Source organism: Equus asinus, chromosome 8, assembly GCF_041296235.1.
Source record: "Equus asinus isolate D_3611 breed Donkey chromosome 8, EquAss-T2T_v2, whole genome shotgun sequence".
NCBI lineage: Eukaryota > Metazoa > Chordata > Mammalia > Perissodactyla > Equidae > Equus > Equus asinus.
In genome coordinates this window covers 22290274-22306915 of record NC_091797.1, presented here as the reverse complement: position 1 = coordinate 22306915, position 16642 = coordinate 22290274, and the positions used below count along the sequence as shown (strand labels likewise).

Below are 16642 nucleotides of genomic sequence, written 5' to 3'. Positions count from 1 at the left end.
AATTCACGTACCATACAATTTACTCAAAGTGTATAATTCATTGGTTTTTAGTGTATTCACAGAATTGTGCATCCATCACCACAATTTCATAACATTTTCGACACCCCAAAAAGAAACCCATATATCCTTTAGCAGTCACTCCCCACTTTTTCCCAATCCCCCAGCCATAGGCAACCACTAATCTATTTTCTCTCTCTAGGTTTGCCCATTTGGGGACATTTCATGTAAATGGAATCAGTATATGGTTCTCTGTGTGCAAACCGGCTGTAGGGATATAAGGATTGAGGCTGTGAGGATGGTCTCACGAGGGGGTCAGGGTAGCAAACTTCTGTCCCTATGAGTCATCTGGGAAGTGTCTGCCCTGTAGGGATGGAAAGTTATGAGGGCAGAGGAAGAGGCTCAGGTCCTTACTGGCACTGGTGAGAGAAGGACAAAGTCAGGACTGCTCTTCTGCATGGTTAGATTTGGGCAGATCAACCAGGCTGGTCTGGCGGTGGGGTGAAGGTGTGCTGAGGACAGCGGGCAGCACAGGAGCTGGGCTGCAGGCAGGAACATACAGAGTTTTGGGGCTAAAGCTGGTGTGTGGTTCCCTTAATAATTATTGGAAACTCATCTATTGCAGATGAGCACGTAGGTACCCCGTGGGAGGCTGAGGGGCAGGGTGACTGAGTGGGATGAATAGGGGGTTGAGCAAGTGCAGCTTGTAAGACTCATGGCCTACATCACAGCCCACACAGAAGCTGCCCCCAGCACGGGGTGGCAGTGGGGGAAAGTCTCATCCTATCCTCTACATGCAGTCTATGCTGGCCTGGCTCCTGGAGCCCAGGGGCTCTCTGGGTTTCTGGTGGGAAGGATGGGCTCATGAAGAGCACGAGAGCACAGAGAAGGGCTATAAGCTCTGGCCCCTGAGAGCTTCCTCAAGAATAAGGCCATGGCCTTGGCCAGTAAGTGAGGCTGTGATCTCTGGAGCAAAAGTGAAGAGGCACCCAAGTGACAAACTGCAGCAACCCCAGTGTGCCCTGCAGCCCAGCACTGCTCCAGCCTGTCTTCTGCCTCAGAATAGCGCACACCAGCAGGATGGTTCTGCTGTGAGAACCATACTGCAAAGCAAGCGTGGGCCCTCTGTGTCCACCAGGGCCCCCTTTGCCGTTTTCTTGCCTCATCCTGAGCATCCTGACTCTCCCAAGCCCTGGCCTCTTTTCCCTCACAGATTCTATTCCAAATCTCAGTCCTGGTGGCACCCAGTTCCTTCTGTCTGGCCTCTGTGCCCTCTCACCATCTAAATCTTCCTCACCCCTTCCTCCTCTAGCTTTCTCCCAGTCACCTCTCACTGCAAGAACCATGGACTCAGCATGCCTGCCTGGGTCACTGCTTCCCTCCTCCCCTGCTGGCCCCTGCCAAGACAGAGCGCCATCCCTGGCACTGAGTCCCCTAGCCAGACCTGCCCCGCCTCAGTGTGGGTGGGGCCAGAGGAGCCAGTCAGCAGCACATAGCACCAGCCTGCCTATGGAGTTAGTTGGGGTCCAGCTTTGGTGACAGCATGTAGCTCTGCATGGCCAGAAGAGAGGGGCAACAAGGGGCTCATGGGAGCTGCAGTTCCTTCTGGGTCTGTTTTCAACTCAGACCCTAAAGCATCCTGATGGAACACACATTCAGGCTGCTGCTGCTGGGTGCCTACAGTGGCTGCAAGGGTCCTTTAGCTCACCTCACCCTCCCAGCCTTGCTTAGGGAAGGTGCTATGTATTGCACACACTTCTGGGAGAGGTGGCCAAATGAGGGACTCACTGGCAAAACCTTCACCGTGTCAAATGCTCCCACACCTGGTGCTGGGCAGAGTATCACAGCGACTCTGGTCCCATTTCACAAACGAGGAAAATGGAGCCCTGCTTGATAATCTGTCCAAGGTACAAGCCGTCTGGTGCATGGCCAGGTGGGCTTGGGTCTCCGGCCTGCCAGGTGAAAGCACTTCTGACCACACACCTCCTCCCCGCCCCGCCTGGGGAAGGGGCTGAGATCCATCTCTGTCCACTTGATCCCCACGTTGAGAGGAGGGGGCCACGTCACACTCGACTCTCTGTACCTTTCTCCCCAGGCTGCCACCCTCTCCCTAACAAGAGAGACTCCTGGTGTGGCATGAGGCAGCTTCAGAGCCAGAGGGCTGTCTTCCCCTCTCAGCCAGGAAAGCCTCCCTTCTGCTCTCAGATCCCTAGCAGTCACCAAACACACATAGGCCACGTATCGAACTCCTGCATTTTACTTGTGTAGAAAGCCCTGGCCCAAGCTCCAGGGCTACCGGAAGGTAGAGAAGCTCTGGGTGCCAGTGCAGGAGGCATAGGGCACACCCCGCGAGCGAATCTGCAGGGTGTGGAAGGTGAGGGGTGGATTGGGGCCCGAGGAGCCTGGGTTCAGGGACTCGGTGTGAGGCTCCATCACTGTCACGGGGACTGCATAGGACAGTGTCTGGGGCCGGTCATCATGGCGTCTCACTGTGCCCTTGCCCAGGAGATGTAGGATGCAGGAGAGGACATCGGTGCTGCTGCAGGCAGACCCCCTGCCAAGGCTGCTGACCAAACCCCTGGGAGGACATGGGCCCTTCTGCCAAGCCTCCAGCACCTGGTGTGGAGAGGAGGGGAAGCAGTTGGTCAAGACACGCTGCTTACCCCACCTCCAGCTGCCACTCCGACCACAAGCTGCCAGGACAGGAGGCCGCAAGGACATTACGTGTACCCAACCTCACTCCTCACACCCACAGGCTCCCTAGTGAACCAGATGCTTCAGACGTGGCCCCACCTCCTCCTGTGTCAGACTGCTCTCCACCCCAAAGCTCCTTCACCCACTGTCCACCCCACCTACCAGACAGACAAGCTGGTCAATGTGCAGCCCCTCGTCCCCATGGGCCTTGAGGATTCGGACAATGAGGCAGTTCAGAAGGTTCCGTCTCTTCTCCAGGTTCCGGCCCTCTTCATCCTCAGCTTTCAGGTATGTCTGAGGTGGGATGAGCCACACGTTGCCCCTCCTTGGCCTGGGCTCCTCACTGGCATCTCGAATCTTGAGTACCCCTGAAATAAGTGCTGGTCACTCGGTGGGGGGCCCACGAGGAGCCTGGCCCTGGCTCAGAACAGAGGCCCCTCTGTCCTAAGTGCATACCTCCTGGGACGTCCTTTTGCTCGTGAAGGTCTAGGGGGCCTCTTAAAGAGGTAAGAGGCCCAATTGCCTGATTCAGCATGTCTTGAGAAAGCCCTGAGAGAGCCAGCAGACTTTCCACAGAGACCTCCTGAGAGAAGAGGAGGGAAATACTCAGGGCCTCCTCAAGGGGTAGAGCAGAAAGGGTGGAGGGAAGGAGAGGGAGTCGAGGTGTAGGGAATAAAGGTGAGGGACAAGTGGTAGACAGAGGGAGGCACAGAGGGGCTGGGCCACCTTCAGGTCGTTGAGGTACAGCAGCAGCCACATCTGCACGGTGGACACATGCAGGGTCTGGTCTCCAAACTGCAGCTCAGCCCGGCCCAGCCACGTCCACTGCAGTCGCCTCTGTGGGCCCCGCTCTACGACAGGGTAGCTCTGACCTGAGAAGGTCAAGGAGAAGGAGGGAGTCATGGCTGTGAGGACACACAATTGGTGGAGCTTTGCCGTTGCTATTCTCTGCAGGGTGCGGCCCAGTGTTTATGGGCACTGTGGTTCCTGGTCTGAGTTTCCAGACCTCAGCCTGCTCTGTGCCTGCCTCCCAGGTAAGCCCCAGCTATCTGGGAGCCCACCCTGTGCCTAGCCCTGCACCAGGTGGGCTCTGATCAGTCCTTCCAGGAGTTCCCCTCTCTTTTTAGTGACAAAACCATGAAGTGAGGAAGGACTAGGGCTCTCATCAGACTGGAGAGAGGAAACAATGTCTCCCCCATTAGCCTGGGAGCTCCCTGAGGGCAGGGTCTGAGTCTCTTCCCCCTCCTTGGTGGCTGCCCAGCCCGGGATCAGCCCCCAGCGGGGAGCTCAGGTTACAGGGACTGACCAGGAGACAGACCCCTACCACTGAGGGAAAGCCCTTTCTGGTAGCCTCAGGTGCCTCCTACCTCCATCCTCCCCACCACCCATAAAGCAAAGTCCCGGGTCTTATTTTAAGGACAGAAAAGGCAACAGTTTGGGGATCTGGTGCCTGATAGCACCCCCATCCCTGCTCCAATCCCAAACCTAAGCTCCTGCCCCTTTCTTCTCAAATCCACCCCATCAAGACTCCCAACCCCAGGTTCTTTCCTGGTATCCCATCCTCTTCCCAGCCCCCAGTTCCCTCTGCCCGGCTCCTCACTCTTGTTGTAGAAGTTGGAGTATCGGTTCAAAGTGCCCCTCAGGTAGGAAGGCAGGCAGATTTTGGGGTTCAGCGTGTGGCAGATGGAGGCAATGGGCCAGCAGCGTGGTGACAGGACTAGCACAGACACTTCTGGCATTGCCCCTTCATAGTAGAGGTCCTCATTCTCCTCCTCCTCCTCCACCTCTGCTTTATCTGCTGCTGCTGCCGCTGCCCCAGCTTCCTCAGCTTCCTCTTCGTTCTCTCTCTCATACTCCTTGCCACTGGCCCCATGGCCCCCCTGAAGAAGGAACACAGGGTTCCCAAAAGCCGACAAGCCTCCTCTGGTCTGCTCCAGGCCTCTCTCCTTCCTGCCCTCCCATTTGCTAATCCCTCCTAACACCCACCTGCATCTTTTTCTCTGTGTCCTCCAGCTTCAGGAGTTCCTGGTCAAGCCGCTGGAGCTGGTAGACGTGGAACTGGCGCTGCAGCTCCTCGGAGGTGCTCAGACTCCGCAACATCTGCTGGGGGAGGCGGTTGGGGAAGCAGAGGCCGATCTGCTCCAGCACGGCCCCCTCCAGCCAGCTCGAGCCCACGCCCAGGAGACGGTCTGCCATGTAGTGCCTGCAGCACACACAGCCCAGGCGGAGCCTCAGTCTGGGCAGGCAGCACGACCCGGCCTCCTGCTCCAGGACACCAGTCTGCCTGGACCCCAGACTCCCAGGTCCTGTGAGCTGACTCTGCCCCTGTCATCCTCCCTCCTCCCACCTCCCACTGCCTAGGTCCACACTCACTGGTAGTAATACTCAAAGGTGGTGGCTATCTCCAGGCCAGAGAAAACCAGGACAGTTTCCAGGCATCGCTGCAGTTGCGCCAGCATCTCCATTCCCCGGGCACCCCCAATCCGGCTGCCCTGGATCCTCTGGTCAATGTGCCGAGCGAACTGCTCACTCACCTGGACAGTGGGAAGAGCACAGGAAAACCATGAACGAGCAAGTGGAGGAGGTGAGGGGGAGCAGTGAACAGGGTCAGAGGAAGTAGACATGAATGGCCAGCAGCTTCATAAATGGGTCAATGCTTCTATGAAATCATTAACAGTTGTGCAAATTAATATTAACAATTAATAAGTGTTTTTTCACATTGAGCGTGTCTAAAAATCAAACCGATAACAATAATTTAAAGTGAGGAAATAAGTTAAGTGCACAAAGATGGTCCCACTGGTGTTACTGATAAGAGCACAACCGGAAGCAACTCAAGGAGCCACTGCTCCATGTACCTGCTGCATGGTTCTTTGTTACCAGGGTGAGTATCATATTTTAGTTTATCATTTGCTAAACTGTGTGTCTTCCCTAGGAGACTATAAACTTTGAGGGGAGGGACAGCATCTATCCCAGCTCTTATCACAGTGCCTGACACATTTTAAGCGCTTATTAAATATTTATGGAATGAATGCTAATGGTGGAGTAAGTTATAGTACATCCATTAGATGGAATTTATGCAAATATAAAAAATGAAGACAAATAGCAACACTGAACAAGGCTTTTAATGTAATGGTCAAAAGAAAACAGGGTAAAGCATTTTAGCTACTTACGAGCAAACTACATGAAACCTCACACACAAACAGAAGAAAGTTTATCAAGATATATTAGGATGGCATGCTGCAGGTCACTTTTTTTTAAATTTTTTCTTTTGGTGAGGAAGATTGGCCCTGAGCTAACATCTGTGCCTGTCTTCCTCTATTTTGTATGTGGGACACCACCTCAGCCTGGCTGACCAGTGGTGTAGGTCTACACCCAGGATCCAAACCCAGGAACCTGGGTCACCGAAGTGGAGCACACTGAACTTAACCTCTACACCATGGGGCCAGCCCCTCTTTTTTCCATATTTTGAATTTTTGATAACATGGTTATATACAAATACGTGTTCCTTGGTGAATGGGAATGGAAGGGTGGGCCATTTTGAGGAGATGGAGAAGGGAGAGTTGCGGAGGTGAGGTGAGCTGGCAAGGCTTACGTGGGCAGCTTTGAGAAAAGGGAGCTTCAGCAAGGCACCAGCACAGCCGTTCTGCAGGGCCAGCAAGAAGGCTGCCCGTGGCCCAAACAGCTCGGAGCTCGACTTCTGCAGGTTATTAAAGTGTTCACAGTAGCGTGGCACGAAGTCATCATCCCGCCAGTGTGAGGTCAGAAAATTGTTCACCTGGAGGGAGGTGGCAGCAGCGTGAAGAGGCAAGCCAACATGCCACCTTTATAGTTCTTCCCTCCCTCCGCCGCACCTGCTCCTGCCCACCTGCTCCTCCACCACGGCTCCCCAGCAGCGGGTCAGGTTTCTCATGATGCTGCTGGGAAGTCCCCGGGTAGCCAGGGAGCTCCAGTCATGGCTTCTGTTTCTGCCCTCTGTGGAGACAGAGGAAGGGGCAGGGGCAAGGAGGGGGCAATCCCTCAGCTCCTGGGTCCCCATTCAAGGGTGAACCCTGGGGCCTTTCCTGACATGCTCCCACCCAAAATGATGCTCCTGGGTGGGGGTGACACAAACCTGGAAGATGAACAGGCTGAGCACATACGGAGGGGAAGGATGAGGAGGGACAGAAGCCTGTAGCATGCGAGTGGGGAACACAGGGAAATGCCCCAACTGAGCTCCCACCTGAGTCCCCAGTACTCACGGGGCCGAGGAGTGGCCACCACCAGAGGGGGCACCTCACAGGGCTCCACATGCACCAGCAGGTGGGTGAGGCGGCGCACCCGCGAGGAGAAAGCTGCAGCGCGGCTCTGGGGGTTGTGGGCAGCTTCCCGACACTCCAAGTACTGGTCCAGCAGCCAGCCCAGGGGGCTGACACCATCCTCATCTAGAGGTTGGGAAAAACAAGCAAGGCAGGGCGGTGGGAGAGGCTGGGCTGCACAGGAGCGCAGAGAGGAGCAGATGGATGAATGATATGGGGAAGAAAGTGGCAAGGCCCCTCCTGACCTTGTGGTATCAGGGAGACACGGGAAAGCACCGGGGCACCAAAGGAATGCAGTACTGAAGGGCCAAGAGCACAACCCTCAGGGCAGAGCAAGAAGGGCTGCTAAGTGGGGCCAAGCAATAAGATGGTAAAGGGGGCCAGGGTCAGGCTGGTTACCAGGGGAGGTGATGTTCTGCACCAGTGGGCTGACCAGGGCTTCCCAGCAGGTCTTGCCCAGAGCTTGGGCGGCCTCGTTGTCAGGGAGGAAGCCATCAGCAAAATTCTGCTCATGGCGCAGAGCCCCATGGAGTCTGGGGATGAGAATAGGGAAGGAAGGTGTCAGGAACTTGAGGCTTAAGTTACCCCAGTGTCCACCCAGCCTGAGACTGCCCGCTAACCCCTAGCAACCAGACCAAATCCCTGCTGGGAACTTCACAACTCCCCTAGGTTAACTGCACATCCCATTCCCAGCCCATCACGGAGATCTGTTTTCTTTAGCCTTTCTTCCCTTCCCCAACTGCAAAACACTCCAGCCCCCACCCCAAGCATGCTGACCTTCCATCTTATGCCCTCCACAGAACCCCGCCCGGCAGCCATCTGTAATACTCTTACCTTTCACACACACACAGGCACACTCACATGCTCACACACACCTAGAACTCAGGTGCAGGAGGCTCCTGCGGTCCTCTGCTATGTCCTGGCTCCAGGCCTGTGCCCGAACCATGTAGAAGAGGCGTGTGTGACGACACAGCTGCTCCTGGAACACTGGCCAGAACGTGGGCTTGGGGCCCAAGACCTCCAATCCCCGAATGCGCGTGTCGATGCCACCCTGCAACGCCCAAAGGCTTGTTTTCACCTGCCCCACATCCTCCTCAGGACGGGCTAGTGTCAGCCACACCCTCAGGCCTCACTCCTGGAGCTGCTCGCAACCCTGGCGGGAGCTCTGGCCCAAGATCTGCAACAGTACAGGGTCCAGAGCCCCAAGCCTGGGGCCACACCTCACCCTCCTGCCATACCTGCTGGCAGCGCTTTATGCGGATCTGGATGATGGGCCAGAAGCGGTTCAGGTTCTCCAGGAGGATCAGCCGGCTGGCAGAGGGCATCACATTGACCTGATGGTGGGCAGAGAGGACTGTCACCTCCACACATGTGGATGGGAATGCTGAGAGCACACAAGTCTTTTCCGGTCCCCTCACTATGTCCCTCTCCTCCCTCAGCCCTGGGATGGACAGGGTCCTAATGCCACCCTCACTGCTCAGGGCCTGATGCCATCACACAGGAACAGGGATAAACGACTCAACTTTCTATGAGGCTCAAGACAGGGAGGAATATAGGAGGTTAGGAGTCTGGGCAGGAGAGCAGATCCTGTGAGGGGTGGTCTAATGGCACGGGGGTCCCTACCGAGTTGAGTTCTGTGTTAAGAGAGCTGGTGCTGTCACCCCCAAACACTACCACTCTGGCTGGCATGTAGCTCGAGTCTTCGCCAGCCACCAGCAGAGTGAGCTGCCTGGGAGTGGAGAAGGGGAAGCAATCAGAACCAGAACCAGTCATGTCTTTGCAGACAGAACGGAGAGGACTCTGGTCACTTTCAGGGGGTGGTGCTTCCCAAACACAGGGAAGTCACGAGAAAGTGCAGGTCTATAGCTAAGCATATGCGTGGAATGTGATACCTGATGAGGACACCCTGGTGCATGTGCAAGGTGATGTAGTGGGAGCCGGCGCTGCCATTGGACTCCCAGTAGGTCTTGGGGTTGCGGTCCGTCAGCTTGCTGGCCCGGTGCGGGTTGGAGGACACCTCCACCTTCTCCCAGCACTTCTCCTCCTTCACTTCCACACTGGAGCCTGGGGGCAAGCGGGAGGGGGTGGAGGTCACAGCCTGGTAGGTGTAGAGGGAAAACAGACGTAGGTGTGGGGATGTGGCGTAGTGTGGGGACAGGCACGAACCCTGGCAGAGATGCCTGAGGAACACGTCAAAGAAGGGGATGTTGATGGGTCGGTGGGTTCGTCTGTGGTCTTCAATCTGGCCCAGCACCATCTGCAGCCGGGACATCAGAGAGGAGGGGTGCGGGGAGAGAGGAGGAACATGGAAACAAGGAAGGAGAAAAGACCCAGCAGCAATGGGACTTTCTTCATGACACTGGCACAGCAGGACCAAATGGGGAAGAGGGGCGGAGAACAGACGCCCCGGGGCCACTGGACTCACCTGCCTTTCCCAACTTCAGGAACACACCCCCTGCCCCGGCTGCTGCTCCAGTTTCATATTCTTACCCAGCTGTGAACCCACAAGCTTCCCCTGCCCTTCCTCCTGACCTGGATACAGCCTCCCAGGATGTTGGTGGTGAGTTTCCGGTAGAGGTGGGCATGCTTCTCACACTTGAAGACCATGTCCCGCAGCTCCTGAGCCAGCTCCAGCTTTCCCAGGTGCTTTTCCAGGGCCTTGGAGATGGCATCTCGGGCTCCCAGCTGATTAAGCACCACAGCATAGTCCCTGCTCACCGAGGCCAGGTGGTGCAGGAAGAAGATCAGTTCCTGAAGCACCTGGGATGGGACAGGGGGATGTGAATAAAGGGGACAAGGCATGGGCCGCAGGGTATTGCAGTAGTATTTATTATACACCCACTGTGTGCTGGATGCTGGGGTCACGGCAGTGAACAAGACAGAGTGAGGAAGTAAAAAGACAGGGATGGAAGAGACACGAAGGCTGGGTGGAGTCAGAGAACTAAAGACAAACTGAAAGGGACATGCCCTGCCACCCTGGGGTTCTCGACTACTGATTATGTTGGCAGCAGCTGCAGAGAGCATCCCAGGTTGTTTCTTTTCAGGCCTAGCTGTCCTAAGAACCAGCTGTGGGGCTGCATCTTGAGATGCTCAGGCCCCAAGCACAGATACCTGATAGCAGGGAGGGGACCGAGAGGGACCAGATATGTGTGTGGGCACTCAGTGAGTCCACCGCAGAAACCAAAATCTGAGTAACAGCCAAAGGTGTGTACTGCAGACCCCCACTGCCACTATGACCCTAGTTCTCTGACCCCTTCCCAAAGCTTTCCATGCCCAGGACCTCTCAGTGGCAGGGGTCTCTGGGATGTGATGATCCCCTCTGCCTCCTTCATCCCCCTTTCCCCACAGGCCCAGCCAAACAGGAGTCACTGAGGATCTTAACATAATATAGACATAACCTTTTGTGTAAGAAAGGAGAGGGCAAATAAGATCATGCATTTGGGTTTGTTTAGAAACACAGCAAGGATACAAAAATGAATACAAGTGGTTACCAACAAAGGGGCGTGTGGGGGCACTGGGAGAACAGGGATTCAGGTGGGAGTGAGGATTCTCAGTGTATACCTCGTTAGATCATTTTGATTTGTGAACAGTGTGAATGTAATACCTATTCAAAAAAATAAAATTCAGTTTTAAAAACAAAACCCAAACCAAGTGCACAAAGGCTCCACTGTGCCCTCCAGAGCCTCGCCTGGGGTCTGCCTCGGCACAGGCTGCCTCGTGTCCTCTCCCTCTCAGCATCTCCCCTGAGCAGGGCAGGGTACCTCTCGGTCAGTGTCTGGGGACCGCAGGCAGGCCATGCAGGCATCCATGGCCTCGTGCCAGGGGAGCAGCAGCGCCTCGGGAAAGTCCACCAGTTGCGTGAGGATTCTGGGGAGCAGAGCACGGGAGGGGAGAGATGTGCAGCCAGCCTCAGAGACCCCTTTGCCCAACCCTGTCTCTCAGCACCCCCTCACCTCAGAACGGTCAGGTGCAGGGACTTGTTGGCCGCCGGAGTATCAAGGCTCCGCATGAGCACGAGGAACGGCTGGGGCTGTCTCTGCAGCTGCAGCAGCAATGGCTTGACTTCACTGTCCTGGGCCCCCTCTGAGCTGAGGGCTCGCTCCAGATCCAGGAAGATTTTCCCAGGCTGACCATAACCCTCTGCCAGACGCCGCAGGGGAGTGTTGGGGCACTGAGTCGGGGGTTCTTTTGCTACAGGCAGGGAAAGTCACAAGAGTTGGGCATCGTTAGTCACGCAAAGGATCAGAGGACAGACTCTTAACTCTCCATCTTGTTTCCTAATTTCTTCTAAAAATGTCTTTGATTTTTTTTGTCCCTCTAAAAGTTAGGTTTGCGGATCTCAAAACGTCTCTTAATGTACTAATAAGGAGCTTCACAACAAACTTTGTATTCTTAAATAGCAAAGGAACTTCCTGTCTGCAAACAGCAGAGCATTTCCCTATATCTAAAAGCATGCAATAATTTGTTTTTCTCTACAAAAGAAAAAGTTAAATGTGGGAGCTTTTCAAGGCTTCAGATCTCTTGCGATTTTCTAACTGTACATCAGCCTTCACTCTTTGGAGGGAGTACAATGTCTGCTCCATTCATTGCTTATCTCTAAGTTTTAGATTCTTCCTAAGGTGCTATCTCTTCCAGACAGCACTGCACAAAAATCAGCACAAACATCTCTCCTGGGCTAATGCCCTCCTAGAAGCCAGTCTGCAGAGCTGCTGAGTCTGTTTGGCACCCCACCTTCCACTCTGGCTGCATCTGCTGATTCCTGAGGCTGGGCCTGGGCTTCCAGCAGGGATGCGTAAGCTGGCTGCCCTGCCAGGGCCTCGGGCCCATATTTCCTGTAGACTCGGCAGTTGAACAGGTCCCTGAGAGCGCTGTCATCAAGTCGCTGTGGCAGAGCCAGCAGCAAGTCTTGGGCCAACTCCATGGGCACGGCCAGCTCAGCCAGGACCTCGTCATCCAGAATCTGTCATCAAGGAGAAGCTCTCACTGCAGGCAGGCCTGCCAGCACAGAGGCTCCAGGGGCACTTGGCAGAGGTGGGGATCTCTGCACATGCCTTCTCCATCCTGAACCTCTCATGGCTGGCAGCTGGCTCCTCCCAAACAGCTCACCAACACCTCTGAACATTCTAGACCCCTCCCCTGCAGCCCCTTACACTATTGAACTCCGCGTCCCATCCTGAGCCTTCCGAATGTTCTATGACATTCCAGCCCTTGCAGTGGAGCCCTCCAAATTGTGTACATCTCCGGGAAGGCTCTACCTCCCCATCCAGGTTCTCCTGGAGGATCTGGAGAACCTCCTGATGGTCAGGTCCATCGAGCTTCTTGATGAAGAAGAGGAGCTCCCACCACTCGGCCTGGGTCAGGTGTTCACTCTCCTCAGTGTCCTCATCCTCAGGCAGCACGCAGGGCACAGCATAGAGCTCTGTCATGGGCTTCCACCGCCAGGATGGCAAGGCTATGGAAATGGGTCATAGGGCACAGGGATGTCACTGCCTACCCTGCCAGAGCACTGCTCCTGTGCTCAAAGCTGACCCCTGCCTCCTCTCTAGGCTTACCTGCACCCAGGGCTCCAGTGACCACTGCCCCCTTGTACTCATCAGCCTTGACCACATTCTCAATGTCTTCCTCAAAGCCCAGAATCTCCAGCATGTGCCAGTGTACCCAATAGGTACGGCCCGTCGACTCCCACAACACCTGGAGGATACGGGAAAGAGAGAGAGGGAAGGGGAAGAAAGGGCTCACTTAATGACTGGCTGTGGCCCAGTGATGAGCACATATAGCCCTCAGGGTGACTACCCAGCCAGGTTTGCAAAAACCTCCAAATAGCAAAACACTGGCATATGGAGGACACAAAATACACACAAAGGACTCCTTCCACTACTAGGGGTGGGGCTCTGCCTCTCCTCTCACCCTATCCTTGATGGCGTAAGCCCCTACACTTCCTCCTGGCCTCAACCACCCTGTCTCCTCTGACCTTTGGGAAAGTCTTGCTATATAAGCTTCTTCCTAGGAGAGTGTTCCTGACCTCACAGCCTCCTAGACTGAGGTTTTCTCAGCCCTCCAAATGGCCCCCCTCTCAATTGCTGACCCCCCTTTTACCATCCCAATCCTACTGAGGGTTTTCTCCCTGGGTGGCCTGCCAGAGCCCACTGCATGAAGCCCCAGTTATGCCCTACCCAAGAGAGATCCCCAGCAGCATCCCACCACCATGCACTCGCTCACCTGCACAGGGGGCACGCCACTGTTGCTCTGACGGAACTCGCCCTCGTCCCCAGCACTGATCTCCTCGTAATCATCCAGCATCCGCACTCGCATCCCTGGCTGCAGCGTATCCCGCACATACAAGGCATAGGTATTACCACTTGCAAACTCAGAGCGAGGGCGAAACCGCCTTGACCTCCTGAGGGAGGGCTGGGCCTGGGCAGGTGGCAGCCCTGGGCCGGCATTTGTCAGCTGGGGCTGGAAGATGGAACAGGAGGACCGTGCCAAGGGCCCCTGTCTGCTTGAGGCCCAGTCCCAGCGCATGGCCTGCACCAGCTCTGAGATCAGGGTGCCCATGGCCATGCTGAACTCCAGCTCCAGCCGACCCCTCTCCCCACTCAACTCCTCGGGGGCAGAGTTGTTCTGCACTCCTGGTTCTGCAGCACTGTCATTCAGCTTATCGAGGAGGAAGGTGACATGCAAATAGTGCTTCACCAAGGAAAAGAGCAGCCTTCCCGGGACCTGTAGGACACAACCTTTGTCTGCCTATGTGGACTATGTCCACCTTGTCCCACCTTCAGCCCCTCTCTACACCATCCTCTATGGACAGGTGCAAAGGCCTGGTCTCTAGATCTTGTTCATAGCTCTCCCACAATGCCCTCACAGAATACCTGTGGCAGTTGAATGCCCTCGAAAGACATGGGGTGTTCAGAGAGTGTGGCCTGTGCAAACAGAGCCAGCAGAGCACAGCGGCTGTCAAAATCCAGGTGCTTCTCAATGGCCTCTTGTTGGCTCAGTGACAGAAGAATCTGGGTCCGGGTGCCTGTAACCCACACCCCAATCAGTAACTGCTCCCTACCCTCTCCCTTCCCAGGCATCTCTCCTAGATCCTCTATTCTCTCAGTCCAATCCTCTGCCTCGACACACTAGGAATGACACGATTTGCTTCAAAAGCCAAAAGTGAGGGGCCGGCCCCGAGGCCGAGTGGTTAAGTTCGCGCACTCCGCTGCAGGCGGCCCAGTGTTTCGTCGGTTCGAATCCTGGGCGCGGACATGGCACTGCTCATCAAACCACGCTGAGGCAGCGTCCCACATGCCACAACTAGAAGGAGCCACAACTAAAAATACACAACTATGTACCGGGGGACTTTGGGGAGAAAAAAGGAAAAAATAAAATCGTTAAAAAAAAAAGCCAAAAGTGACTATCTTTTTCATATCTACCTATGTATCTATCTCCTACAACAGTCTAATAGTGTAAATGCTAAACTCTTCCTTTGCAAAGAAAGCCAACTAATATGAAGTTCTTGAGAACTCAGTCCTTCCTCTTTCTGTAGAGTTGCCTGCACCCACCTTCCCATCTCCGTTTTTCCAACTCTAAGAGAAGGGCAACAGAATCATTTACACACTGATGAAGTCAGAGGTTCCTGCCACTGTGTCTTGGCAGGCCCTAAGCCAGCCCAGCCCTTCTCCTGCTCCCTTTTCCTCCCCACGCTACTCCTCACCAGCATCATGGGATGCCAGGGCTTGTATCATCCGGCCCGCGCTCCAGCGAATCTGATAATCGGGACTGCTCAACATGTGCATGAGCAAGTCAAGGACCCTTGGGTCTTTGAACACCCCAGTGAGGGGCTCGATGCTGGCGTAAGCGCTGAGCACATGGACAGTGTGAAGCAGAGGAGCAGGGGGGATGCTGCCCACACACTCCTCCAGCTGCCGAAGCGCCCTCTGAATCAGAGACTTCACGTCGGTTTCCATCTCCCCCAGCACAGACTTGTCCAGGGCCCCAGCCTCCCCTCCAGTCTCCTGGGAGGGCCCGATGACCTGGCCATCCTCGCCCAGCATCTTGTGGCAGTTGGCATAGATCTCGTCGTTGGACATCCATAGCAGGATGTGCTCAGCCTTGCAATCCACTTGGCCAGAGCCCCCTTCCCCATCATCCCCACGCCTGAGGATGAGCCAGCGGATCTGGTACTCAGGATGCCCATCGTGGCCCACCCGCTGGCGGATCAGCTCATCAGGGTAGGCGTGCAAGCCGGGCCCCAGGGGCACTCTGAATTCCCTGTAGCGGAGCTCCCCCACCATCGTGGCACCTGGTACACACAAGGAAAAGAGAACAGGCAAGCTAGAGTGAGAGGGGAGGTCAGAAAAGCAAGGACATCCAGGAGTTGTGGGAACAGCTGTGGGGCTGGGTGGGGTAAAGCAGGGCCCAGGAGTTGCCTGCTACAGGCTGGGTGGGGTCAGGCCCAAGCAGAGGAACACTGGGGTGTTTGTTCTGAGAGAACACAAAAATCGGGGGCTAAAAGGAGGGTCCAAGGCCCTGCAGCCTGGAGGGGGTTGGTTTGGAGCTGTGGGAAGGGGACCGTGGGGGCAGGGCAGCCTTGGAGTTACAAGTGAGTCCCAAGGCCCTGCGACAAGCGGCAGCAGCAGCCCTGGGAAGGCAATATGCAAAGCCCAGAGGGGGGTGTGTTTGCGGGGCGTTGGGAAGAGAGACCCCGAGTGTGTACGGGAGGCGGGCCTAGCTCTAAAGGTAGAAGCACAGGAGTGTGAGTCGCAGAGACAACAGATCCATGGAATTGGTGGTGGGGTGAGGGCGCAAGGCGCGACGGGCTGGGAGGAGGGGCCGGTGGGCTGCAGGAGCTGATGACTGGAGGCACTGGAGCAGTAAGGCTTGGAGGGTGACGCGAGACCCGGGACAAGGGTCACAGGAGACCCGATGGGCGAGGGGCGCGAAGCTTGATGGCCGGAGTCGAAGGCCCGAGAAGCAAGGAGCGCGAGGCAAGGTGAGGGGGAGGGAGCGAGGCCGGATAAGCGAGAAACCCGAGGCCCGGTGGAAGGGGGGCCGCGAGGTCGGGTGAGCGCGAGGCTCCGTGGCCGAGTGGGCTGAGGAAAACGCAGGGTAGGGGCAGGGGGCCGCGACGGGGCTCTGGCCACCTCAGAAGCCGATGGGGGTCCTGGCGCGAGGCCTGTCCTTCGCAGAGCTAGGGACGCGGCGCAGACGATGGCGGCGACGCTGGCAGAGATTTGGGCCCCGCCTGCGCCCCCCGAGGGGGTCGAGGCGGAGAGGTGGGAGGGGGCGTGCCTCCCGAGGACTGGCAGGCGGGCAGGGGGCGTGGCGCGCAGGGACGAAGGGCCCTGGGGCCGGGCGCTGTCATCGCCCGCGCGCAGGTCCACGGCGGCTGGGGCGGGGCGGGGCGGGGCGGAGCCTGATCCCCCCAGCGGCACAGCCCCCCCAGCTTTGGGGGCTCCGGCGCCCGCCCGGAGCCGCGGCTCATTTCCGCCGGACCCAGCGGAAAGCTAGGGGCCCTGGGAGAGCGCCGGGGCGGTGCCGCCCGTGCCACCTCGGCGACGCGCGGCACCTCCTCTTTGCGCCGCCCTTTCCTCTTCCTTCTGGTCCTCCCTCCTGCCACCGGAAGTGCCTTTCCCCTTTCCCAAAGTCAGAACTGGTAAAGTCCTTGGAGG

At 56.5% G+C, this 16642-nt stretch overlaps 1 protein-coding gene across 1 annotated transcript; it reads right to left on the bottom strand.

Annotated features, from left to right (window-relative positions):
* Positions 1–2232: 2232 nt before the first annotated feature.
* CUL7 (cullin 7) lies at positions 2233–16548 on the bottom strand. Its single transcript, XM_014837396.3, has 26 exons — positions 16115–16548; positions 14686–15273; positions 13856–14007; positions 13206–13706; positions 12539–12677; positions 12242–12438; positions 11718–11946; positions 10940–11177; positions 10748–10853; positions 9519–9746; positions 9153–9243; positions 8879–9050; positions 8610–8715; positions 8225–8320; positions 7862–8037; positions 7386–7519; positions 6930–7112; positions 6557–6663; positions 6284–6466; positions 5065–5225; positions 4678–4894; positions 4292–4571; positions 3418–3563; positions 3148–3274; positions 2854–3059; positions 2233–2613 (listed from the first exon to the last, which is right to left on the bottom strand). The coding sequence occupies exons 2-26, from the start codon at positions 15263–15265 to the stop codon at positions 2290–2292; spliced, it is 5079 nt and encodes a 1692-aa protein (XP_014692882.3). The 5' UTR covers positions 15266–15273; positions 16115–16548; the 3' UTR covers positions 2233–2289.
* Between the last annotated feature and the right edge of the window lie 94 nt (positions 16549–16642).

Bases quoted from the DNA above. Each gene is read 5' to 3' on its own strand.
- CUL7 (XM_014837396.3), bottom strand. From the start codon at position 15,265: ATGGTGGGGGAGCTCCGCTACAGGGAATTCAGAGTGCCCCTGGGGCCC. The intron at 10,854-10,939 runs GTGAGGGGGTGC...TCTGCTCCCCAG, and splicing joins CTGCACCTGACCGTTCTGAG to AATCCTCACGCAACTGGTGG. The intron at 5,226-6,283 runs GTAAGCCTTGCC...CCCACTGTCCAG, and splicing joins CTTTTCTCAAAGCTGCCCAC to GTGAGTGAGCAGTTCGCTCG.